Below are 25,729 nucleotides of genomic sequence, written 5' to 3'. Positions count from 1 at the left end.
CTAGTTGGTTGGGCTGCATATGGTATAAGTTATGTGGAATAAGAGGAAATCCAAGATACCTGATTATCTCTCTTTTTTTTTCTCTTGTTCTTAATGATGCAGGTTTAAAGATGCCCGAGAGATCTATTTTTGAAGGTTGTAGGAGTGCAATTTTTTTAAATCCAGAGAAATGTGAGCATAGCAACATTTAAAAAGTGAATCATCTACAAAAATATTTACCTTCAAAATCAAGCAAATACCTTGCTAAAAATGTGTTACCACAGTGTCTGACCTGTGCACCAGAGCATCTGAAGATTCATTTCAGCTCTGTGGGTAAAGGGAACATGGGCTTCACTGCAGCCTTCATTGCAGGATTACCACTAAGAAGTGTTCTAGTTGCAACATCTGAAATGTATTTGTTGCTGACAGTGTAATTTGCTGGCTTCAAAGTACACATGGTCTGCTAATACAGTATATGTAGTTTGTGCGACATGGAAGAAAATTGTCTCATTATTACATATTAATCTTCCATTATTGATGCATTAATTTCTGAGAAAGCCCAAGAGGATTTCTATTTGTGTCATACTGACTTCTCTAATGCACAGCTTCTGGGAAGGGCCATGCCTGGTTATTTCCCCCATACTTGTTTGCCCGAAGTTAAGTTGACTTGAAAAAGGGATGAGGGTGCTCAGCACCACTGGTTTGATTCAAAAGTCTTCTGAACACAGTAAGAAGATTTCTTGAGTTAAAGCCCCTTGAGAAAAATGGAGTAAGAGTGAAATAATTTTTAATTTCTTTTTTATTTACATTTTAGTAATGTTGTCTCCTATACCAGAAGTGGCTTTTGCTGGAAAGCATCACAAACACAAACAAAATAGGCTGCCATTCAAAAACCCCCATGTGATGCTGCGAGATTGGAAATGCCATATTTTAGTTATGGGAACTGCCAGATTGCAAACAACTCATGTGAGCAAAACTACTTGTGATTCTTACTTTTTGCTTGGGAATGTAGGTAGGAATAACGCTACGCGAAATCCTTTCAATATAAACTAATACCTTTCTTTCCCCTTCTTCTCCAGAGTTTTACCACAAAGTATTTTCACTGGATTACAGAAGTTTTTGGAAGTGTGCTGGAAATAATTTTTCATGAAAACAAAGTGGCAAAATTTAAATGCTCTGGAATGCAGCTGAAGGGGCAGTCCAACTACCCTGAGCATGTCCTGGTTTGCTTGAAATATGGTTGCCCTTTACAGGCACTCAATTCATCTTGAGGCCAATTTTAACAGTGCACAGTGCAGAAATGACTAACTGTTATGACATGCCCTGAACCAGCTCCAGTTCAGCTTGTGTAAATTCTACATGTGGGGTGCTTTTGGAGCTGACAGGTGGAATTTTATTGTGATTGTATTTAACTATTCCGCCACAGTAAAGGCTTTTGTCATTTATCTTACTGAGTAGCTATGTGTTGCAAAGCAAAGGCTCGAGTTCTTTTCTTTTTTGGGTTTGGTTTTTTCCCCCAATCAGCACATCTTGTCAAGACTGTTGCTCAGGGCAGGATCTTCCCTGTGTTCAGTTATACTTTCCAAATGGGTACTTACCAGCTGGTCTGTGGGCACAGAGCATCATGTTGGGGTCTTTTCTGGGATGAACGCTGCTGGGCGCACCATGGTGCTGGTGGAAATATCTCATCCTTGGTTTAAGCCTGAGAGTGAAGTCAGCCAACATTGTCTGTTCCTTAGGCCACGCTCAGAGATCCTCTTCTGGCCGTGCAGCTGGCTGAAGCGCTTACAACCCCCTGTTGCTACTTGCTGTCTTTAACATGGCTTATTTGGCATGACGTGGGGACAGAGCAGTTATGTGAGGAGCCAGACCAGCACTTGGGAGGAATGGGCATGGTGATGTGTGGTGGGGTTGTGATAAGCACTTGGGAGCCAGGGTGAAAGCGGTAACCAACCCCGCTGTCCCCACTGCTGCAGCTGGAAGGGGAAGTGCAAGCAGTCAGTAGAGGTAGAGCTCATTCTGTTTCAGACTCTCTTAGAACCTGGAAATTTTCCTCCAGCGTAACAGGCTGTTTTCACCATGTCTATCAGCATTTCAGCACAAATTGCATGAATTTGAGAACCTCCTTTCCACCCCAGATTAGTGCTAGGTTTAAGACACTGATAATACTTACTGCAGGACTTCCAAAAGAAGTCAGGTAATTTACTGGCATCACGTCAGCTGAGCTTTTAAAATTGTATGTGTGAATGTATAATCAGCACACTGTTCTGCAGGTTTCTTAACTCTTTTCATGATCCCAAAGACCTCTATCAGCATTTGGTGCTACTATTTATAAATAAAGGTGTTAGTAGTAGTACATCTTTTGATTGAAAGCTACAGTTGATTTTTGCTCTTGTATGAGTTCTGCAGATTTTAGTTGTCTGAAGTGGTCTGTTAGTATTTGTGCTGAGATAAAATTTGTGTTATAAGAGAAGAAAGCATCCTGGGGCAAATTAGAAAATCCCAGGGAAGATAAAAGAAAATGTAATAAAAATGCCTTGAGGTTGAAACATCATGGGAATTGTAATGTATAGCTTGCTAATCTCAGTAGAACAAATCCTGTTTTAAGTCACCTGGATATATTATACGCTTCTAACACCAGTCTATTCCTTTTCAGCCCAAAAGGTTATGAACGTTACACTGGAAAAGGTATTTGCTTTGAGATAGCTCATTCTTCATATTATGCAGTAGCATTGCTTCCTTTCCTTTTTTCTCTTTGGTCCTTAAATTGCTTGCTAGTTTTTTTTCACTGCACTGCCTGTTGCCCTGTTCTTTGAGTCCAGCTATGTGCAGTACAACTTCAGGGATACCATGTCTTTGATCAGGATCAGTAGTTTTTTCTTCAGATGCTGTCTTGCAATTTTGTTGGACTAATTTGGACAGATACATCTCAGTCTCAGTGAAAGGAGCATCACGCATGTGTTATGGTGTCTGTGGGTGGCACCCAGAATAAGACATCCAAATGCTGCAGGACACGAACAATTCTGGAGACCTGCCTAAAGGCAGGTTTTTTAAGCAGATACTAAAATACTGTCCACTGAAAAGGTAAAATTTCTGGAGATTCCTCATGGTTTGGGAATGCCTGGCTATTTCCCCAACCAACATTTTTGTGTTTGATTTTCTTTCCCCTCAAGTAATGCCTGTTAGCATGAAAATTATTTTATTGCTGATTTTCTGTTTCCCAGCTGGAAAACAATTGGGAAGACTATGGTTCAAACCATATATATGTAAACCCCACCTACTGCTGTGTATCACAGACAAAATCCATACCAGGCAACACGACTTTATGAATCTACCTCTGACAGCAGGGAATTGGCAAATCTGCCACTTGGCTGTGATGGGCATTTGACATGGCTGCAAAAGCAGTGAAGAAATCATCTCAGTGGAACCTTATGGATGCAAAATGGCCTTTAAATGAATTAAAGCTGTGTGAGCAGCGTTTCCCATCCCTTTCCCTCTAGAGGCCACACTGCAGTGGGCGTGCAATTTGGCTTTCTCCTTTTGGTGTCAATGTTTTCCACAGAAGTACGTTTCTTAAAGGGACCATCAGTGCAACAGATGCTGCGCTCAGACCTGCTGCATGAGAGGAGCGTGCTGGAAACGGTGGGATCTGATCCCATCGCGGGGCTCTGGCAGTTGCATTGACTGCTTTGAATTTTCTGCTGCTGGTTGGGATGCTAAAACCTCTTGGTGGAGCTGCAGTTGTGTTGTTACCTTGGCTTATGCTCTGTCGGGTGTTTGAGGTCACTGAGTTCTTTATTGTATATCTAAAGTAACCCACAGAAAAGTTTAGACTATTTTCTTTGGCTTTTCTCTTCATTCACCACGTTGGTTGCAGCCCCAAATTAGCAGAAAACTTTGTTTAGGAGTTAGTTCAACAAAACACTTTGGCGCACCTCCAACTCTGGAAGAGCTTTTAGATTAATGGGAAGTTGGGAGCGTAAAGAAGAGTATGGAGTCTGAGAACTTGTTTGGGTCTGGTCTTTAATGTTTTTAAAGCATAATTGTGTTCCTGTTCAGCAATAGTGAAAGTTAAGCATGTGCTTAAGTGCTTTGCCAAGCATGGAGGGGATGATTTATACTGGTAAAGTGGAAACTTAATAGTGTCTACATTGCTGATCACAGCTATAACCAGGATTTCATAGAAGAAGAGTTAGCTGCTGTTGTGCTCTGTAGTTCAGTTCCCATCAGGCTCTGAAGATAGCCCAAACCTATAGCTGGGATGTGTGGGCAGCCCTGCAGGGTGAGCAAATGAAGAAAATAAGGGGTTTTTTGGTGTCTGGGATGTTCCAGTTGTTTAGTTCTTGCCCACCAAAACACCCGTGTTCCTCTGGATCCTGTTCCCATGCTCTTGTAGTTTGGCACACTTTCCTCACGTCTAAGCTGGGTAACTTGAGTGTGAGAAATTGTTTTGGTTTAACGTTGTGGTTATGGTAGATCCTCAAGGCAGACAGCAATGAGGTGGCTCTGTAAGGACATACAAATGAATTCAAAGGCTTATGGTGAAAGTATCTTTTCTGTAACTGAATTAAAACAAATCATTAAGAGTCATGGCTTTTACTTCCACAGATCTTATAATGGTGCTGCCGTTGTGCAAGCAGGGTTAGACTCCTTTGAGGAAGCCTGCAAGAGGTTCTTGAGCACAAACCCCCCTGCTCTCTGCACGCTAGATTTGCGTATGCAGCCAGCCTCGTCTGAAGTTTTTTCCTAGCTTGCTGACAGGCAGGAAGTTGGGGGATGCAGGCAGTGAGGCAGTGAGCTTTCCCAGGGGCTCGATTGCCGTGGACAAGTCTGCAAGTCCACACCTGGGAGGGCAGCGAGTCCCAGGTGGCCGTGCAGTGTCCGACCCGACATCGTACAGCTGCTACCTTTGGGTGGGGGTGGAAGAAATGCTCCATTAGGAGCAGAGTAGCTCTCCAGCTGCTTAGGCAGGGAGGTCTGCTGGGTCCAGGGGGCTTCCTGTTTAAATAGTTAGAGTCTGCAGAATTGGTTAAACTGTCAAAAAAAAATTATAGAGGGAAAAAAAAAATAAAGGAACCATCCTTCCTGTATCTGTATGTGCGTTGTCTAACTGTTCATTTGGGTTCGATCAAATGCCCATTGCAATTTTTCAATTCACTTTAATGAGCTTTAGATTAGGTTTTTTGTAATGTAGAATCAGATTAAAGTTTGTGGAACTGTAGCTGCCATTCAGGAAATCTCATGCTTTAATACATAAAAGCTAGGAGAGATCATTGTCATAAACTACTAGGTCTCCCAATATAACATAGGCAAGTCATTTCACTCAGTGACTTCTGCATGACCATGCCTTACGGCTGGGCTAAAGCAATGCAACTGTTCATTAAAAAAGGTAGATGAGGGAGAGAAAATAGTCCAGTCTTATTTCAGGCATGCAGGATAGTCAGACTACTCAGTGCAGGACTTAAGGACATACTTAACTGCTTCTCTATAAAGAGGTGGGAAATTAGACATGTTTTAGTGCTTTGCAGAACCAACTCCTATTCAGCTAACGCCAACAGACATCACGTGTGGTGAACTCTTTCAAGGAGTCTGTGAAGATCAGTCCTTTAACTCCACCTGTACTGACTTGGGCTGCTGTATGACGGACCGCTCACCCTGGGCTGCTGGCGCTTCCCCTGTGTCTCCCCTGGGCATCGTTTCACTGGCACCCATCAGGGCACTGCCTGTGAGACTGCGAGCACCTTGCAGGATAAGGCTATTTCTTCTTTTACCTGTGGTGTACAGTTCTTCCTAAATCGTTGAAAATAGCAGTTACAGAAGGAAGCTTAGCAATGCCCCATTTTGTGAGATACTCATAAAATTTTGAATGTGTGTACACATAAGTGTGTATACATGCATGTAAGATAAAGTACCTTTACATGAATAGCATTTCCTGAATTTGACGTTAATCTGCATTTTTTCTCTCTGCCACATGATGGAGATAATGGGGTAAGATACATAAACAGTGCTGCATGGGTCATGCACTTCAAAGAAAGAAGTTTCGACTTGGTGGTTTATAGTAGTTGTTCCGTTAATGTTGAGTTTGCGCTGGCCTTGATGGAATAATTTTCTCATAGTAGCTGTGGGATGTTTTGCTTAAAGCAACATTTGGTTACGTGTCTTGTTTTTTTCCTCTCTCTTTTTTGTTTTTGTTTTTTGTTTCAGTTTGGGGTTGGTTTTTTTTTGTTTCTCCCCTCCCCAAAGGCAAATATGCAGGAATACCCTTACCAAATAATCAGGGCTACTGATGCAGCAAAACACCAAAGTTCGTATTTGGTAAAACATTCAATAGAATTTGCTTAGCTTACATTAACTTTACTGGGACTTTAAGCTGTACTTAAATATACACAGTTTGGGCCCAGATACAGCTACTAGTAGGGCTGTTGTGTACACTTCTGTAGAAGCAGGGAATTTGCAGCAGTTCCTGCTTAACAAGTTAAAAAAAGCACATCCTAGATCCTGCTCTCACCGTGAATCTGAGTCCGTGCATTCTGGGAAGGACATGGTAGGACTGGAATTAATTGATCCATGTGTTGTATGCTAGAACCCTTGCGTCTGCTCTCTCCTCTCTTCTCCATCTTGAGCATGGGTTCTGAACCAGAAGCTATCGAAGCCCCATGTGCAAAGTTCTCAGCTATTTCAATGAAATCAGGCCCATATGCAAAAGCAGAGATGGATTTTCCCATGGAAGTTTTTTTAGTGGCATTCAGAAATCTATTTAATATTTATGGTGAAAGCTGCTGTGTTATATTTGTGATAATAACGTAGTAGCAAGACATTTGTAACAGAACTGCTATAGGTTGAAACACATCAGGGAGGGAGAAACCCGTGTTTCTTCCCAGTCTGTTAATTTTCTTTGTGTTGCTGTTACTCTGAGGACGAGAGCTCTGGTGCTGATGTCAGTGCGATTACAGCTGCACTGTTGTCAAGTTTCTTTGATTGAATATTTGCTGGATGAAGCCATACTCTCACTCCTCTCCATAGATCCACCTGCCTTGTGAATCAAACATGCTGCTTGTTTAATTCCTTGTAGTTAGGTCCTTTATCTCCTGCAAAATTCTCGTTTGAGGAACTGTTTGACTCTGATTCTGCAGATCAGTCAGTCCAGTGCCTGCCTATAAACTTTTTCTTCTTCGATTAGAGTTTGAAAGTTTGTATTTAGAGGCCCTCCCTTGATAGGTGCCTTTCATAAGGCATTTTTGTAATTATACTAACATTTAAAATGTTACATGTATGAAAAATGTACACTAAAATGTCTCCAAAGTTAGCAAACTGACGTGCTTCCGGGACAGCTGCACAGAACCCTGCGTGCGTGTGTGTGTACCCATGTATTGGTGTAGTAATTTCTCCAAATGTTGGGGTTTCTGCTTAGAAGACTTTTTCCAGAAACGCTGCACTCCATGCTCCAGGGTTCTGCTCCTATGTTTTTTTCATGAGAACAAAGATTAGTCCTTCATGGTCCTAAACTCAATGCATGTGCATGACTTAAAGGCATTACCTACCAATAAATAGGAGATTAGCTGCGGCTTGTGTATTTCCGGATCAGTTCAGGTTTTTTCAGATGGCTCGTTGTTATCCCGTTTCCTTTAACGATGGGACACTTTAATGAGTTTGCCATCTGACATACATCTGCTTCCTGTTAAACAATACCTTCATTCTTCTAGAGCTGCTAAACTCATCTTTTATCCTACATGATTTTTATCTGCGCCTTGAAAACAGCATGTACAAATTGATGCCAATATATTCATTTTCTTGTTGAGGATTTTTTTGGTATGTTGTTTTCAAGAAGGAATAGCAAAACGGGCATCTCCTTTAGTGCTTGTTGGTTGGAGAATGGGAGAACATGGATATTATTTGTCTAATTAGGGGCCGATCAGTCCAGCTCCTGTTTGAAGTCCAGTAAGATTGACTTCTGTGGCTAACATTATACGGTTTCTAACAGTTATTCTGTCCTGCAGCAAAGTTAGGGGCTGGTGCTGGGCGGGGGTGGTGGTGGGATTTTGAAGGCTGTTAATATTGCTTCTTTGAGGAAAGAGCCTTCAGTAGCTCAGTGATGATCTGTCTAGTGCATGTGCAAAGTTAGTGCTCTGTGATCATCAGGCTCTCTTAAATCGATCCAGCCTGCATTGAGTTTGTGCATCTGCCTCAGTGCTTCTCGCTTTCCCATGTTTTGGGAATACAGAGCCATGCTGGATCTCTGACTGTGGCTTTCTCCTTTGCTGGTCGACATTGCCCCTCCAGAAAAACTTTTTTTTTTTTTTTTAAATATGATAAAACCTTTTCTAGTGGAGAGAAAACTGGATTGAATTTTCCTTGTATTTATCTTTCTCCACATAATGCTTTTTATAAGTTGCTTTTATAACAACTGTGTGGTGCTATTTAAAAGAAAATCCTGTTGTATGTGAAGTTCTGCCACACAGGTCCAAAGGACATCTGTGAGAACGGCTTGTAACCAAATCAGGCAACCTTGTGGGGCACATAATAGTTTGTCTAAGAAAGGAATTTACTTCCAAATGTTCACATATGCCAGGTGACAAGTGGAAATACTGTGGGCTTAGAGCTGGGGAAACAGATGAAGCAAGATGCAAATATTTGAGGGTTAGTGGATGCTTGAATCAGAATAATAATTATAATTCAGGAATTTTATATTTCTTCCGATTTATAACTTGCTGCCTCTGAGATCACACAGGTTTTATGTTATTTGCTTGAAAATGAGGGAATTGCTGATTACCTCAGGTGGCTGCTGGTGCATGATCTGAAACCTTGTTTTAATCATACCCTTGGTAGTGTTGAGACTGGTGTTTCTACCACCCTAAATGCTGTTCCTTTGCCTCTGGCAGTGCTGCAGAGCCACCTGTTCAACTCTGAAGACCTGTGAAAAGCTGTGTGTTGCAAATGCAACTTGATGGTTTTACCTGTAATGGCCCAGCTTCCCAAGGGGTTCCACCTCTCTTTGGCTTTGTGCAGTCTTACGGGAAGGTGCTGTATGGGAACTTGGTCTTTTACTGTGTCCCTTAAGGAATGGAGCCAAGAGAAGATCTTCTCTGGGCATTGCTATACCAGCGTTGTCATACTTGCCTGAGGAGTTTTGTTTCTAATTGCATCAGTGTTTATTAACAAAGCCCTCCATAATTTATTTAACATTAAATCTTGTCCATTCTTTCACCACGCTCACAGCTTTCATCTCTGAGCTGCAGGAACGCAGTAGATGGCTTTGACAGTCTTTCATTCATGTTGAGATTACAAATTATCTTCGGGAGGTTCCTTGTGGAGTCTGCGATTTATCGAGGAGGATCTGCGAGGCAGTATTAATTGAAGCTTTGCAAGAAAATAAGTCTGTTTTGTCAGCTTCGGGATATACCATCGATGATGGCTGCGCTGAGCTCCTCTATGCCTTCACCTTTGGTCAGTGTTGTGGACAGCTATGGTGCTGTCTATTGCTATGACCTCTGACCTGACCAGGGGAGAGGCTTACCTCATTTCATGCTGTCCTTTCAAATGCTATCACAGGGAAAGTATATTTATAGCTGGAACATCAGTTTATCATAATCCAGATGTATTGGGCAAGCGTGTGAAGAATTTTAGGAGGACAGGACACTGAACCAGATTTATAGTGGTTGTTAACAGAAATGTTTTGGCGTTAAGTCCAGTGGGCAGACAGGGTTGTTTTATTCTACTGTAACTTCAGTCTGTTAGGAAAGAACCATCTTTTATAAAGAAGCTCATTAAAAAAAAAAAGAACATAACAGGGACTTAGGTAAAGGGAAGATTGTTCTCCTGAAATTTGTGGTTTATGTATCCTTGGAAAACAGTCTATTTTTTGATATGCAGAGGTGGTTTGTTGACTTTTCTTTGTAATTACAATGGAGCAGACACAGTTTGGCACCTGCAGCTCAGGCGCTGGTGGAGTACTCCTTATAAATACAAGCCTCAGCGGTGACAGCATCTCTATGAGTGCATGCAAGTGACAGGTTAGGTGCAAGTTTGAGAACTACTCTGTGATGACGGCAGTACATTCTCCCTGAAGAGAACAGATGTTCTTGCCCTTGGCCTTTGTGATATTAGGACTGTCAAAATCCTCTTCATAACTGTTGGCTTTACTCCCATTGCTGTTAACATAGGGAACAGTGGAGGTACGGGTGAGAGCAGTTTCTGGGAGGGAGGTAGTTTCAGGGACATTGAGAAAGCTCTTACAAGGTGAGCCTGTTTTATCCTCTGGCTGCTTTATGCCAGTCTCTCCTTCAGTATTTACTCTAACATTTGTAAGAACAGATAGCTCTTCTGGAAAGCGCAGCCTGCTGAACTGGAGACAGAGAAAACCTGAATAAACAAACATGTGCCCCAGATTAGTAAGAACATCTGTAGGTTTTATATTGTTTTGAGAACACATACCACATAGTTTTTCATTTCTTTTGCTTTTCTAGTTTCTCCCTTTCTTCTGTCTCTTTCTTCTTCTTTTTAAATATATTGCTAATAAAGTTGGAGGTAGAAAGTACATCTGGATTATGCATGACATGCCACTGTTTAATTTCTAGCTGGGAGGACGAGAAGAAGAGTAGTTTTATTGTATCCTAGAAGAGAATAAAGCCACATGCAAATTCCAGCCATGGACATCTGTTTCCCCTTTGTGTGAAAGAATTCTCATATTTGGAAGGGAATCCCAGTTCTGAAGAGGCTGATGAGGGTTGGCTTTTTTTTTTCTCTTTTGGTTCTTCCCCCCCTTCTTTGCCACTCCTTCAGCATGTTCGTGCTCCCTGGCTGCTCTGTTTCTTTCAGGACAATGTCAGCTTGCAATTTAGCATCAGATATTGAATGGATGAATGTTGAGTTACTTTAAAATGTTGTGTTTTAATTACAAAGAGTGTTGTTAAGCTCCTCCTTAAATGTCTTTTATTTAATTAAACAGTATTTGGTGGGAGGACTTTAGCTCTGTCATCAGTCTTTGGTACTTGCAGGTTGGTATTTTTTTCAGAAGTGGGATGTATGTATCTTGCTCTGGCTGTGAGGTGCAACTATTTCTAGCAGTAACTTATTAAAAATAATATTTTAAAAACCTTCTGTATTGGGGAATTAATTAGATTGGTAGAAACAAGAATCTGCAAGGTTCATTACATTAAGTTAGGCATCAAGAGCTAAGGACTACAGGGACTAGAGCAAATGATAATTTCACTAACCTATAAAACATTTTAGCATAATGATTTACAGCTCTCTGGGGGCTTTACACTTTTTTTTTTTTGGTGTAAGAGTTGACTCTGTTGAACAAACAGCACAGTTATATAACATTAGGCCAGACATGAGAACTGGTACTCTCTGTCTATTTTGTATTAATGTCGAATGAGAGGTTGGTGGAGCTTGCCAGGGTTTCATATTTGCTGGCAGAAAGTTACCCACATGTGTGGACCACATTTTTATTGTTGCCTTAGCCTATTTCAGGCATAAATATCGCTGCCTGGCAGGGTGTGATTCTGTTCATTGCTGAAGAGCTTTTCTTTTAAAAATCAAAATATGAAAAGGAATGAAACGCTGCTGTAAATCTTCAAATTAAGAAGTGTCCCCAGACTGTGAGATTTTGTCACGTCTGTCATGGTAGAGGAATAAAGAGGAATTAGCCATCTAAAGTCTTTTTCATTGTTGGATGAATTACCCTCTCAGAGCTGTTTCTTTTTGCATATATTAATACTACTTTTGGGTGTGGGCTGTTTAGTCTGGTCTCTTAGGGAAACAAGGCTTATGCAAACAGGGTGTATGCACACACCAACACACAGCAGCCTGTGCAGCCCTTGGATGTCTTGGCCATGGAAATGTGGCAGAAAGGCAGAGGCTGCAAAGATAAATAGAAATTCCGATAAGTTTTTTGAAAATATGTGTATGAGGGGAGAATAAAAATGATTAAGGGGTTTGAGGGAAAGCTTGCAATAGGAACTGAACTTTCAACAGCAGCTGAGGAAGAGATGTTGAGAGGAATGTGATGGAGTTCCCTGTCATGGGAAGATTGCCGAACCCAGCTAGAAATTATTTGGCTTCAGAGAACCTGATGACAAAACCCAAATCCACAGGAAGCCAGACTCCCTTTCATTCCAGTACCCATGAAATTGCTTGTGTGGGTTTTGTTTTTAAGTCAGGATGTTGTTAAACAGGCTCCAATGGATGACTGTAAGAAATGGGGGACATCTCATTCCTATCATCTTTGTGTGGGCAAAGGTGCTGCTCTGCTTGTTGTTGGTGGTGGAGCTTGGTTTTTGTAAGTTTTCAAACTTTATTAAAGTGTGGCTTAGAAAATGTTTAGGCCCTTATCCTGCAGGCATCTTGGAGAGGAGGAGCCCAGCGGCCGTGCAGATCTCACTGACATACATCCGGAATCTTCCCAGGCATTTTGGTAGCCTGTGCACTGCAGCATCTCGTGGGGCGCAAAGGGAGAAGTGAAACTGATAATCCCCACCCAGCTCTGGTCCCCGCTGAGCAGGACACGAAAAGCAAACACCACTAACGCTGGAAATCAAACAGCAGTCGTGAACAAATTTCCTCTTTGATTGAAATGCTTCTAGCTAGGAGATAAAAAGGGGTTTATGTCAAAAGCTTCCCTTGTTGTCTTATTAACAGCTGCATAATTTTACCACTCATTCACGCATATAAAAAAGCAAAACTTGGAGACTCTATTTGAAAGCTTGTTTTGTTTGGTGTACAGCTGGATACAGAGCATTTCCTTTTTTCTCTTTTGACAAATTTGAAGCAAATGTAGTGGGTATTGTTTCTTTTTTTTTTTCTTTTTTGGCCTAGATAGTAGAAGATTATGTTGCTTTTCATTCTACATTGCAAAGAAATCATGCCATTTAACTCCAATTCAACAGCCATGCAGCAGCATGTGGAGATACATACATCTTTTCATAAATATATTACCACATATTACTGTCAAATTGCTGGACTTTTTCACCCAGTATTAAAAACAAAATTTAATTGCTACACCAGAGTTTCAAGGCCCTGATAAATAAGAGCCATGTCTGACCTTTATTGTGGGGCTCTGAGATGCCACCAGGGATATTGCTCATTGTTCAAGATGACAAACTTCCTCTGAGATTTCAGTTTGTCAGCTCAATGTTCAGCAGTGACATTGATTTCTTCTCACTGCCATTTCCTGCCTGAATAGATAACAAATTTTCTGTGGCAGGTGTCTGTCAAGCTTAGTTTTGCCTGGCGGATTAACTTAATAGACTCATTTATTAATCATTAGTTGCAACACAGTGAAACAGACAATACTCCTTAACTCTTGTGATGTTGGATGGATGTACCATTTCAGATTCCTTTGTGTAGCTTGAATTTGGATTTAATAAGCTGTTCATATCACTGTAGTGAATGTTTTTAACCTGACATTCCTCACGTTACAAAGAGCAAAGATTTATGTATTAGTTAAGCGTGACCCATTTTGAGTGTGTACTACTTTTCACAGTAAAAGGTGCATGAGTGCTTTTTGTGACTAATAGGATGATGCACAAACTACAAAATCAGCCTGCATAAGGGGGAAAACTAATTGACACACGTCATGCTTGGGGAAGGAAGATAAGAGTAGGAGAAGACAGATACTTGGAAGGAGATTTGAAACTGGGGCTGACTGGCTTTGAAGTGGAGGGGATAACTGCAGAAGCATTTAGGAAGGGGCAAAGTAGACCCGCAGATAGAGCTGTATGACAATTCTGGCACAGGGTAGTATTTTCATAGGGACTCCTTCTTCCACCTTGAGGATAAATATCTGGGCTGGAGATAGCAAAGGCAGAGTTGGTATGAGAGCTGGATTTTGGACAGGGATTGTCAGACTGGTGAAGGAGGAAGAAGAGCCAAATAACTTAGTGGAGAGATTGGAGGAGGGAAAAACTATGAAGGATGGCATAACCTTGGAAAGTGATGGCTCTTGTTGCAAAGAATCGCCTGTTCATGGTGAAAACTTACTTATTACACATGTTAACGCTGCACAGCCTACAGAGATGACTGAGACATATGTTTGCCTTTTTCTCAGTGTGTTAAGAGAGTTGGTCACGAGGTGTTTACCTGGGCAAAATCTGTAAGGGAGCTGGAAATGCGCAGGTACTGCTAAGGACACATGGCAGAGGAATGAGCCTGGGTAAAGACACATGCTGTTGCTGGACAGAAGAGCCTCTCTTTAAGTGATGAGAAAGAACCACCAAGCATCTGCCTTGGGTTTTAGTTGGGTTGTGGTAGCTCTTCATAACCTGCTTTTAATTCCTTAGGGAGCTTGTTAATGTGAGATCACCGGGAGATGTTCAGTAAAGTTTCTCTCTGCCGCTGATACCCAAATTGCAAAGCCCTGGTTGGAGCACAACTGTTTTCAGCTCAGCATTTGTGAGTGTGTATTGCTGAAGACCTTTTTTTTTGCCAGGCTGTGTTCCTGGCCTTTGGAACGTGTTTCCTGAACCATCCTTATGGCTTTCTTGGCTGAGTGTCAAACCAAGAATGTCCCTGCACTAGATCATGCTGCTTATTGCTCTTCTAGGCCACCCTGGTAACAATACATTAACCTCTCAGCAGGGAATGTGATAAACAAAGTAAAACTGCTTTAGTGAAACCAGTCATTTAATGGCAGCACACATAAAGTGTCCTTAAAGATTTGTAAATGTAATAAGCTGCAGTTCACTGAGTGAACCATAACTGTTCCTAATTTAGCCAGTCGAGGAACATGCCAACCTAATTTGTGATTGTAACATTATGTTGTTGTGTTTTCTTCCTTTTCCCACCTCTCCAGATTCCATTCTCTCTGGTACAATTTCCCCTCTGGGAGTCCTTAAAGGTAAGTCCTCTTTAATGATAGACATATAAGTTATACATTTCGCAAAGGCTTTCCATGGTAACTTATCTAACTTGATTGTCACAATTATGGGCACATCCAAAAATCAGTGAGTATGTACCAGCCTACCTGTACACGTGAAGATCGTTTGCCTGACTATCTGAAAAATAACAGGGAACATCTAACCACTGATACATGGCATGCAGTCTACGTTTTACTCCCCAGCATGCCACAACTCTTATCTGCTACCCCAGCTATTTTTACTGATTAGAGTGGGAACCATCTTGTGTTGTAGTTCTTTTTTTATTTTATTTTAATTTTTTTAGTGTTTCACTCTTCAAGGTAACAGGCAATTGCAAATGATAGAGAAAACAGGTTGAGCCTGGGTTTGTATACAGGAAGAAATGCTCAGTGCATTACTGGCAAGCTATTTTGATTGGCTGTGTGTAGGCTATTTCAAAGGTCATTTAAAGAAGCTGTCAATTAGATGATATTTTAATAGTGCAGTCTTTCAGAATGATGCACTGTTCTCCCACCAGCTGGTTGGTTTGTTTATAATGGACATAGGGTCTAGATTTTTGAGCACAGAGCTGGACTTGAAGTCGTGTAATTTCTCTGTCCCTCTGTTTTTTTCCTTTAACTCACTGCAAAGATGAAAGTAAGTCAGGGTTTTTCAGGTGCTTGGAGATCCTGGCTTGGAAGCACAGGAAATTGTTGCAGATCATTAAAAGCATTGTAGCAAAATATAATGTTTATAAGAGAGGAGCTGGAGAGAGAGTAATTTTCTTCTTGTTAAGGGTGCTGAACTTCTGAGAAAGCTTGGCGCTGAGACCCAAACTGGGCAGAGGTACTGGGAGGGATGGGAACCCTTGATGATCTTCCTTGCCCCTTGCTGCTTCTGTTGAGGGAGGAGGGCTTATGTTCTTGGTCCTTGTATGCTTGGTTGGGACAACAGCTTGTCCTCTCGCTGTGTGTTGGTAGCTGGGGTTGTTCTGGAGGGATGAGCCCCTGGTGTGAACGTTTGCATCTGGAGGCTTCAGGGAGTCAAATACAGGGAGTCTACAGGCAGAAGGAGCATGAAATACATCAAGAGCTTTCACAGAACTGAGCTGCGTTTTGCAGAGGATTCCGCAGGAACTTCATGAGCTTGGTCTGATGTGGTGTCTGGGTATCATCCCATTGCACAGGGTAGCTTTGGTTGCCTTATTAGGAATCTGTTTCCCTGCCAGTGTCTAGGAATGGCTTTCTGTAAACTCTTCGGCAGCGATACTGGCCTGACCTGCTAATTGTTAGTGCAGCAGCCGTGTTTGGGAGCAAGAGGTGGCAGTGCTTAAAGGCAAAAAGTGCAGTGTTCTTGCCAAAACCACATAAAACAGCAACATCGTGTAGCTGTTTTCAGAATGTAAAGTTGTTTTAACTAATGTCCACATAGCTGTGACAGTAAAATGTATTGTTTAGATTGCAAGCTTTAAAGAAGCCAGTTTGAATTTAGCTAGAGCTGCAGGAGTGAGTCACTTAGGATGAGACATCATGTTTAATCTAAAGAGGTCAGTGCAGATCTGAAGAGAAACAAAACTGGACCAGTTGCAATATATTCTTCTGACTGCAGAACCGAGAGTAGAAAATGGCAAAAATTAGTCTTGCGTGCTCCAGCCATGTTGCCTCAGCACAGGGAGAGAGCTCAAGGTTTGCCACATCAAAGCCAGGCACTGAAAGCAGAATATGTCCTGTTTATCTGAATGAAACTTAAAAAAATTGCCCTGACAGTACAACAAAGGAGAAGAAACATTATGGTCCCATGAACATGCTGGATATGGCCAGTAGTTTCAATAGGAGTGTGATTCAGGCAAGGGCTTCTCGTGGGTGCACGGAGAGACAGTAATTAAGAGGAGGTAGGAGTGCAAAGGACAAGAGACAAACAGCGGGCAGCCTGAACACAGAAGAATTGACTGAAGCGGTTGGTTAGAGAATGTCTGAGGGACTATTCTGCACTGTGTTAATGGGATTACTTGAGAAACTAAATGCAGGAGCAGTTGTGTGTGATGTGTGTGGATCATCTCGCAGAGGAGAACAGAACAAGTGCTGTGGCTGTGTCATTTTTAAACCCATTAGTACAAAGTTACATAAGCTGATGGATGATAGACACAGTCTTATAATTCCCTGAGCAAGCTAATAACCATAAAAATGAGGAAAAATATCTTTCCACTGTAAAGGACAGCTAGCGAGGCACATGGAAGAAGTGGAGAGTTTCCTTTTCCTTCACATATGTTCTGGCTGCAGCCAGCAGAAGGGTGTTAAGCTTAAGGAAGCGTAATAAAGTCTTGTCTTAGGCAGCAAATCAGGTGTTTCTATATCCTGTTTTCTCTATCTGCTTAGCTCCAGGCTGCTATGGTTATTCCTTGCGCTTCCAGGAGGCTTTAGCCACATGGTCTACATGCACACTTTTCTTCTGTCTGAATGTAGACCAGCTGTCCTATGTGAGAGTAAACTTGCATACCATGCACTAAACTAAGTTAGAAGAAGAAGAAGAGAGAACATTGTATGGGTTACTGAACTATAAAGTTACTTACACTGTGTGTGCTGGACAAGAGGGTATTGCAGTAATTAGCAAAGGATAGATACTGCTTCAAATACCTGCTTTACTTCCAGTTACTCAGGTGAACACACAATTTAGAAACAGTCAATAGACTCATTTCTTAGATTACAGTGACTCAGGAAACAACAGTAAACAAATTATCGTGATTTTAATAAAAAAGAAAACTGCCTTTTCCTGGATGTAGGTAGCACCCACTGCTATATTGCATGCTTAATGTCCTTTCCCTTCCCAATTCTTAATTTTCCCATAGTTTGATTTAGGCACAGATTATTGATACAAACCAAAGGGGAGGAGGAAACTGTGCTATGATGTATCAGATTTCAGGACAGACATTGTCATTCTCTACTAGGGTGGGTTAGAGTAGTGCTTCTCTGTCTTTTTAGTCCAAGCCTTACAGCTAAAACAATTTTGAAGTCTTCTCAGAGTTCAGGAAAAGAAGGGGCATTTCAAATTTCATTCACTCTCTGCCACACCAGCCCTTGGAGGAGCACCATGGCTGATTACCACTGTGGCAGTTTGATCAGGTTTAGGTTCTTTTAGGTGGGGCTAATGCTTCAGATCCCACCTCAGAGGCAGCTGGCCGTGAAGAAAGGCAGCAGAACATAGTTGTGGTGTGCTTCCCAAATGCCAGCCAAGCGCACTGCCTTCCGTATTGGTTCAAGTTTTGGAATAACAACGTAAGATACAGTCCCCCTGTATGCTGGCCTGGAATTTCCAGGGTGCCTCTGTAATTTGCTTTGGAAATACTATATGTGTGTTCTTCACTGTGGGAATTTCAAATTCCAGGGTCTGTGTATTTGGCATGAAATTGTGGTGGGTTAGAGGGAGTCTGGCGCAGCTCCCTTGCTTTCACCCTGCCAGGGATGCGAGTCTCCACTCAGATGACTGTAGCACTGTGGAGTTCAAGCCTTCTGTGTGACCTTCTGTTCTGCTCTCTTCAGGTGTTTTATTCAGCACTTCTAATCATCATATCTGAGTACCGACCAACAGCACATAAATGATTTATAATTTGTTTCATGTTGCGTTTTAATCCATAATTATTCTCTTTTAGACCTACCTGAGAAAAAAAGACAACTTTAATTTCTTCAGTGGCGATATTGCAGAAATACAGAGCATCAGGGTGTGTGTTTTTTTTTTTTCAACAAAATGGAGTTTAAAAAAACAAAATCAAGAGCCTCTCTTTAGGTTTGAGTCCAGAAACATCTTGTCAAAAATGCCTGCTTCTTATGTCTGAGTGGAAATGGTCAGCTCCCTTGGAGACCAGTGCTGTGCATAAGATAAACCTGTCTCAGGTGAAACAAGACTCAGTCCTCTTGGGTTTTATATTTCCGCATGTTGGCTGCGCTTCAGAGCCTCTGAGAGTTACTGCAATGCAGCTGTACATGGAGAATGCTCTCTTTATGGACCAAATGTATTGTATGTCTGGAGAAAAGGCTCTGGTAGCCAGTGAGGAGGGAAGGAAGAGGTGGGACAGGAGGACATAGGTCTCAAATGAGTGGACTTGAAAAATAAGGGGGTTTTTGTTTGGTTGGTTGTTTTTTTAAGCAGGGAGAGCAAACCTACTATTCTGGTAACCTTTTATCTTTTTCATTTGACACGTCCGATTCTGAGATGAGACACTTGGACGTTACTAAAACTTCATAACATCAGGGTCAGGATGACTTCACCCTCCAGGCTGTGTGTGCCAGCAAGTCCTGCTCTTGCACACGCAGCCTCTCTGGGAGGGCTGGTACAGACTGTGCTGCTCTGCTGGCCTGTGACCTGCAAGGAAAGATAAAAATGTTGGACTGACCATGCTCAAGGTGATGTTCTGGCTTTTCTGACACTAAGTGGGGCCAGGATTTCCCTCTTTGTCTTGGTTCTGGGCAAAACCTAAAGCTCTTAGACTTTCTGCAGCTGTAGTGAGCCCACATGGGGGGTTTTTTTGTCACTGGCTTTAGCAGTATGATAGTTTTCTCAAATCTGTAAGTCTCACAAATTACCAGGTGTTTTACAAAGGGAGAGATTTTGTTGGACCTTCAGAGGCAATTGCTAGAGGTGGGGAGCTGTAATGACTGTGGTGGCATGTGATAGTGGTGTAAGATGCTGAACAAGTAGAGGAATGCTTTGGTGGCTTCAGGAGGAAAGAATGGTTTGAAGAGTACACACGGGCACATTTCCACAGTGTGAAACAAGCAGGGCATTGCAGTGAAGAGAATGGGGAGAGTCCAGCTGTTTCCCTGTGAGGCTGAGCAATAGCAGAAGGTGTTTTCTGTCCAGGTTCAGCTGCCAGCCCAGGCACGAGGCACTTGCATTGAGAGGAACAGAGCTTGGAAAAACTGCCGGTGGACTGGACTGTAGAGCTACGTGAAGGCATTGGCATGTGTACTCATTTGCTTGGTTCTGCTGGTTCTTCCTCTCGGAGAGCTCAACTTCTGGGGGCTGGTATAAGCAGTATAGTGTGTGAACAAGTCTGGTTTGAGGGTGGGTGGTTTGAGGGTGGGCTCAGCCTTGCTTGTAGGTGTCAGTGCAGATACACCTTTGAGATATACCTTGAAGCATGCAGTGCAAAGACTGCTTGGTGGGTTCTGTGGAGGGTGAGGACTCTGCTGTTGGTTGGAGCTCATTGCACCTGATTTTTGGAGTTAATAAGAATGAGAGGTTTACAGAATGCTTCTGCCCAGGCATCTGGGGTTCTCGGCAGTAATACGTGTTTATAACTCCACCATTGAAACAATAAACCACATGCTATTTCCCTCCTAAAATTTACAATCAAATCTGTTGCCGTTTAACAGGGTAAGTAGAAAATAGAGGAATGTAGCCAAACTGGGCCTAAAATGGCTTTCCCTGCTCTATAGGTAGGTGACAGCTTTCCTTCTTTCCTGGAGAAGCAGTCTAGTATTTCTTTTCTGCTGTGCTCAGCTGCATATAAGCTGAGAGTAAATGAAACCCAGGCCCAGCTTTAAACCCATTTCCTTGCAGGCAGTGTAGTAAGTGTTCTACCATACCTTTCTCCTTCTTTGAGTAACGATCGGGCTGATTTAGGGATTAAGTCCTAATCGTTAAATAACGCTAACGTGTCTGCCATTTGCTTAGGTGCTGTATCAGGAAAACAGATTTCCACGGCAGTGTTTCGAGGCGTGATGTAACTTGCGGCCAATGTGGCGTGTGCATGCCATTAGCATAACGGCTGCATTTTTCTCACAAAAGAACAATGTACCCAACAGCTGTTCAGCAAACAGCCCTCGCTTTATTAGTGTCACAGTAAGTGTCATTCACACAGTCTTGAAGCACAGTCAAAGGAATGCTGTACGCCATCTGCATCAAAGAGAAAGAAACAAATGCAATCCTTACAGCACTGCAGACACGTTTGAGAAAGTTTGATAGTCTCAGATCATCAATGCAGCATTTAAAACGGCAGAAGTGAAACAGACTCACACAGTCTGTAGATACAGAGCCAGATTGTGGTGCTCTTGGTCATGCCTGGACCACAAGGGGTTCTCTAGAAGTCACTGAGCTTGCCAATGATGTCTGGGGATGTTTGGTAGAATACAGAAGTCATCAATGTGAAGCGTTCACTGTTTGATTCGGACACTTACTTCTCGCTGAAGAACCTTTGAAGACTCCTGTAGTTCTTACATGTAGTTTATTCACACAAGCCTGCAGGAAGCACAAATTTTTTAGCAGGTAGTAGCAGTGCAGATGGTCAAGGAAAGCCATCCTAACTTTGAACTGATTTTTCAGAAGTGCCTTTTTTCCCCCCAGACACATATATGGCCCTTTGTGCTGTAGAAACTGAGTGTAGCTGGCATATTGTGTTCTGCCTTGCCATGGGAAGACACATTCTTTAACCACGCTTTTAGCACATCCATTTTGATTTATATCCAAATGGGTCACAGACATCAATGCAGTATTATATAGGGAGAAAAAGGGAATGAAATGCTTTTAACATGAAAAATATGCTGTTGCATGTAGGCCAACTTTTGTTCTCTTTCTCTCAATTTATCTAGGATTTGGATGGGTTTAATTCTAGGGCCAGATTCGGGACTGGCCTAAGTGAGTGCAACCCCATTAGTGTGAATGGAGTCTCAATGTTTATGTCAACAGTGAACTTAGGTCGTTGAATTTTTCCCATTTTTGGTCTTGCATGTTTCCTGCAAGATAATATACACATGTACTGCACATATGCCGTACATATGCACATAAAAATTCACTGGGGAGGACATTTGGCTCTATACTTTTTGACTTTATGTATAGAAACTGCAATCAGCTTATGAATTTTTTGCTTCTCCTGTAGCTAATGTGCCATGCATCTGTAAGGATCAGCCATGCAGAATGCCACGTTGCAAGTAGAATACCTACTAGCAAAGGCAAGCGTGAAAATTGCTTTTCTTTCCTCAGTCTGCAGGACTGCACATGCACACAAGTCCATGTGATTAATTCGGAGAGATTTTTCTCCCCTCTGTTATCATGAAGTTGAACACTGCTTTGAACAGAGGGGTATGTAGAAATACTACAGATGCTTATCATTGGAGTGTATTGTAATATTTATTCAGCTGCAGGCCTCAAGTATAGTGTATGCCATGAGGTCTGCTTGCCTCTTAGTGCCTGAAGAATAGCAAGGCCAAGGCAGAGTTGTCTGATTCTCTGTGATGCTTCCTGCAGTGCTTGGGGTGTTGGTCTGGTCATCAGGTTTGAGAGAAATGGGAGCATTGCACTTTCCCAGGATCGCCGTAGCTTAGGTGTCCTGAGTATAGACCAAGACCCGACTGCATTGGGAACGCAAAGCTGACAGATGATCTCTACCCCAAACTTTTACCACAGATGTAAAGCAAAGGTGACAGGCATGCACAGGTAAGGAGTTGTGTGAACTAGTCAAAGGTTATCGGCCACCTGGAGGCCAGGTGTCCTCAATATGTGAGGAGCCCATGTTTGTGGGCACCATGTACTTCCCCCCATATTTAAAGGTGGTAGTAATTTTTTTTTTACTTGTTTTTTAGATCGAAAGGCCTTTGTTATATTCTAAGAGTGATTTTCCAGTGCGCCTTCTGCCCAGCAAAATGGGGTGTCTTTGTATTCTCAGTATTAAAAGAGCTGAATAATGTTTGTGGTGAGAGGCAGAGGACACAGGCCTATGGGACTGTATGAAATGGGATTGTGAGGAAGAAAAGTAAGGTTCTGCCCACGTATAAAACTTGACCCTTCTCTGCGAACATTATCCCTGTGAATAATTGGAACTCTGCATTCAGGCTTCCCGCCGTGTCCCATCCCTTGAGGACACACCCACTGTATTGCTTTACACGGTGTGGCAATGCACAGTGCGATTTACATATATATCACATAAAAGTGTTTACAAAAAAAAATTAGCATGTGATTGAGCTGGGAAGCTGCAGAGGTCCCCAACTGTACGAGTTTCCATGCGCTTCAGCCAGAAGATTTATTTCCAATTTGTTATTCATAAGGGAAGAGCGAGAGATTGGGATGGGGTCCTTTGAAGTGGAAAACAAAGTCTTCTATTCAGCCCTCAGCTTAATAGAATACACATGACACAGGCTTGGCATGGCGGCCTGCTTTCATGTAATGCACTCCTTGTCATTTTGCTTTCCTAGGCTGTGAATACTAGTGGGAATGGGTATTGCCCTGGAAAAGTGTCGTTATCTCCTGCTGCCTTCTGCAGGACGAGCACAGGGTAAGCAGGTAGGAGCCATTTGGTGGTGGTGGTAGGGAAACCAGGCTGATCCAGTTGTTGCAGTTGTGTTGCTTATTCCCGGTTTATGTTTTATATTGAAAGAGCGTGTGTAGGAAAAGCAGTGTAATTGCAGGGCTTCTGCAGGTGTTACACAGGCATTTCTGCCCTGTTTGGAGGCCCTGGGCAGGGAGCAGTGACCCCTGGGCTCTGAGCCTGCCTCTGACACCTGTCTTCTGCGTGACCTGAGCTCTCACTGTTATCCCCCTGACTGGAAGTGACTGAAGGAAGGTTCTTCTCATTTTGTGCAGCACTTAGAACTGCAGAGTATGATCTAGGCACTGTATCACTGCAAATAACCAGCAATTCTGTCCAAAGTCGATGTTTTGGGGGTGTGTGTATAAACACAATATTTCAAGAATGTGGCCCCGGTTTTATAGTGATGTTGTTATTACCTGTATCTACAAGCCTCTGATAGCTTCTGTGCCTTGCCCTGTGTTAGCAGTATTAAAACCACGCTCAGTGTAGCACAAAGGCGAGTGGTTTTGAAGAACTTACAAGCCCAGCTTACCACAAAGCCCTGTCAATTAGTGGGTCTGTGGGCTATGAGAGAAAATATGTGTGACCTTCAGCACATCAGCTTAGCCTGCAGCGTGAGTGTGGTTAGAAAGAATTTGGACCAGAGTCCTGCCAGTCCTCTTGCCAATGTGACACTTGCTCCTCCGGGATGATGTGCTCTCGCCCCGCTTCTCTCTTGCTCTTCTGCATCCTCAGTTTTGGAGCTCTGGGTGAATCACCAAAATCGGAGATGGAAAGAAATGCATGAAGTCATCTCATCCTGCTCTTGCCAGCACAGGATTATTACCCACAGTACAGTCTTGAGTGCCTTCTCCAGCCTATTTTTAAATGACTGAAAGGAGAGGGCTTTCCTCTCCTCCCTGGGGAGGCTGGCTCCACTGTTCAGTAGACCTCACTGTTGGGGAATTTTCTTCCTGTTCTCCAGCCTCAGTTCTCCTTTTCCCGAATTTAATTGAACTGTTCCTGGCTCCACCCTTCTAAACAATTTTCCGTATTGAATGAATGTTGCAAATACCTGTTGTCAATTTGCAGGCATAATGGATGGGAATTCATTACCATTTGCCTTGCTTGGCAAAGGCTTTTTGTGCAGAACTGTACTGGGAAGCCAGGCTTCATCAGCAACTAGGTTTCAGAGCTCCATGCCAACAAATAAGAATGACCTTTTCCTACTTCTTTGGACAATGCCACTATCATAAAATCCCAGCATGACTGAGAATTGGCTGGGCTTCTGGCAAAGCCATGAGTGTGTCTGTTAATGTGCTGGTTTTCCTCATAGTCCTCCAGCAGATCTTCCATAGTGCTTTTTGCCTGACAGAAGTTGCTGGTCTGAGTTCTCGGGTTTAGCTGTAGATGTATCCAGATTTGGAGAATATTTAATTAAAAAATACAGTAATTCTCGTTTTATCAAGTGACTCCAGCAGTTAAATTTCTAAACCCTGACTTTCAGTTTGAGATTTTTTTTAAGAACCTGAAGTGTTTTGAAATAGGTTTTGAAGGTGGGATTTACACTTTGACGATACCTAGATGCTTTGGAGCGTAGCACCCTTTGTCTTAGGAGGCATTTGTCCTTCATCCAGCAGGACTGACTCGCAAGAAAACTGTGTCCAAGGAGTCTAAGTGAAGAATTATGAATCACTATTTATTTATTTTTAAGATGAAAATCAGTTTCTGCTGTGGGTGACAGAAGAATAGAAGCCCACACTGAAAACACCAGGAAAAGAATGGCTAGCATTAGAGAGACTGAAATCCCTATAGTGCTTTCGTACAGCAGAGCTGTAGCTATTTAGCCATGGCAGGATACCAAACAACATTGTGGCTGGCCATTGTTGCTTGAACAGTTTGATTTTTAAAACATTCAACTGAAATATAACCAGTAGCCAAGTTGGAAGAAGTGAGTCTTAAGGACAGCATGTTAAATGAAGAGTCAGCAAATGAGTGAAATGAGTTCTCGTGCCCTGGTGGGAAGCGGCTGTACTGCAGACCAGGAGCCCGAGAGCAATATCTCAGCCTAGCACAGCTATTGGGTTGCTTTCAAGAAAATTTTATGGTATAGAAGTAATATGGCTTTAAAAAGAATGAGATAGTGCCACAGCTGTAAAATAAGATTACTGATTTCTTTGTGATAGGCCTCCAGACCATAGATCCCATCCCTTTTTGCTCTGCACTGGTCCTCACAACATAAACCAGAAACTTCTGCTCCAGAGAACTTCCAATGTTAAGCATTTCAGGAGGTGGGAAAGGGGTGACGGAGCGGGATGGAGGAGGAGAGAACAAAGTGACCGTAGCTGGCATAACAAAAACCATCCCAGCACACACTGGCCTTTGCTGATACTGATCTGACTCATCAAACTGTTTGACATGGTTCTTGATAGGTGTTTTTTTAGAAGGCACCGTTCTTCTTGGTGGTTTAAAACATGCATGTTTAAATGACGCTGTGAGTTAAATGGATTGGAGCATGGTGTGTGGGAGCAGTGGAGAGGATAAGGGTGTGTGGTCCCTAATGACGCCAAGTGAAAAACAGAGACACACCTGCTTTGGGATATAATGGGAGCGATAAGAGTAATTTCTTAACGATGGG

General features: G+C 42.4%; 1 protein-coding gene across 8 annotated transcripts in view; it reads left to right on the top strand.

Annotated features, from left to right (window-relative positions):
• The window catches only part of SLC25A26 (solute carrier family 25 member 26), a 94,913-nt gene that overhangs the window by 48,346 nt on the left and 20,838 nt on the right, over positions 1-25,729 (top strand). For 5 of the 8 annotated variants that reach the window (XM_064453524.1, XM_064453521.1, XM_064453516.1 and 2 more), the window contains one exon: positions 14,771-14,815. The exons of the other annotated variants lie outside the window; for them this stretch is intronic. In XM_064453524.1, coding sequence (XP_064309594.1) covers positions 14,771-14,815 — 45 coding nt within the window. The remainder of the gene's footprint in view (positions 1-14,770; positions 14,816-25,729) is intronic. 8 annotated transcript variants of the gene reach the window in all.

Source organism: Phalacrocorax carbo, chromosome 6 (genome assembly GCF_963921805.1).
Source record: "Phalacrocorax carbo chromosome 6, bPhaCar2.1, whole genome shotgun sequence".
NCBI lineage: Eukaryota > Metazoa > Chordata > Aves > Suliformes > Phalacrocoracidae > Phalacrocorax > Phalacrocorax carbo.
Note: the sequence above shows the minus strand (reverse complement) of the source record. Positions and strands in the feature narration are given on the sequence as shown.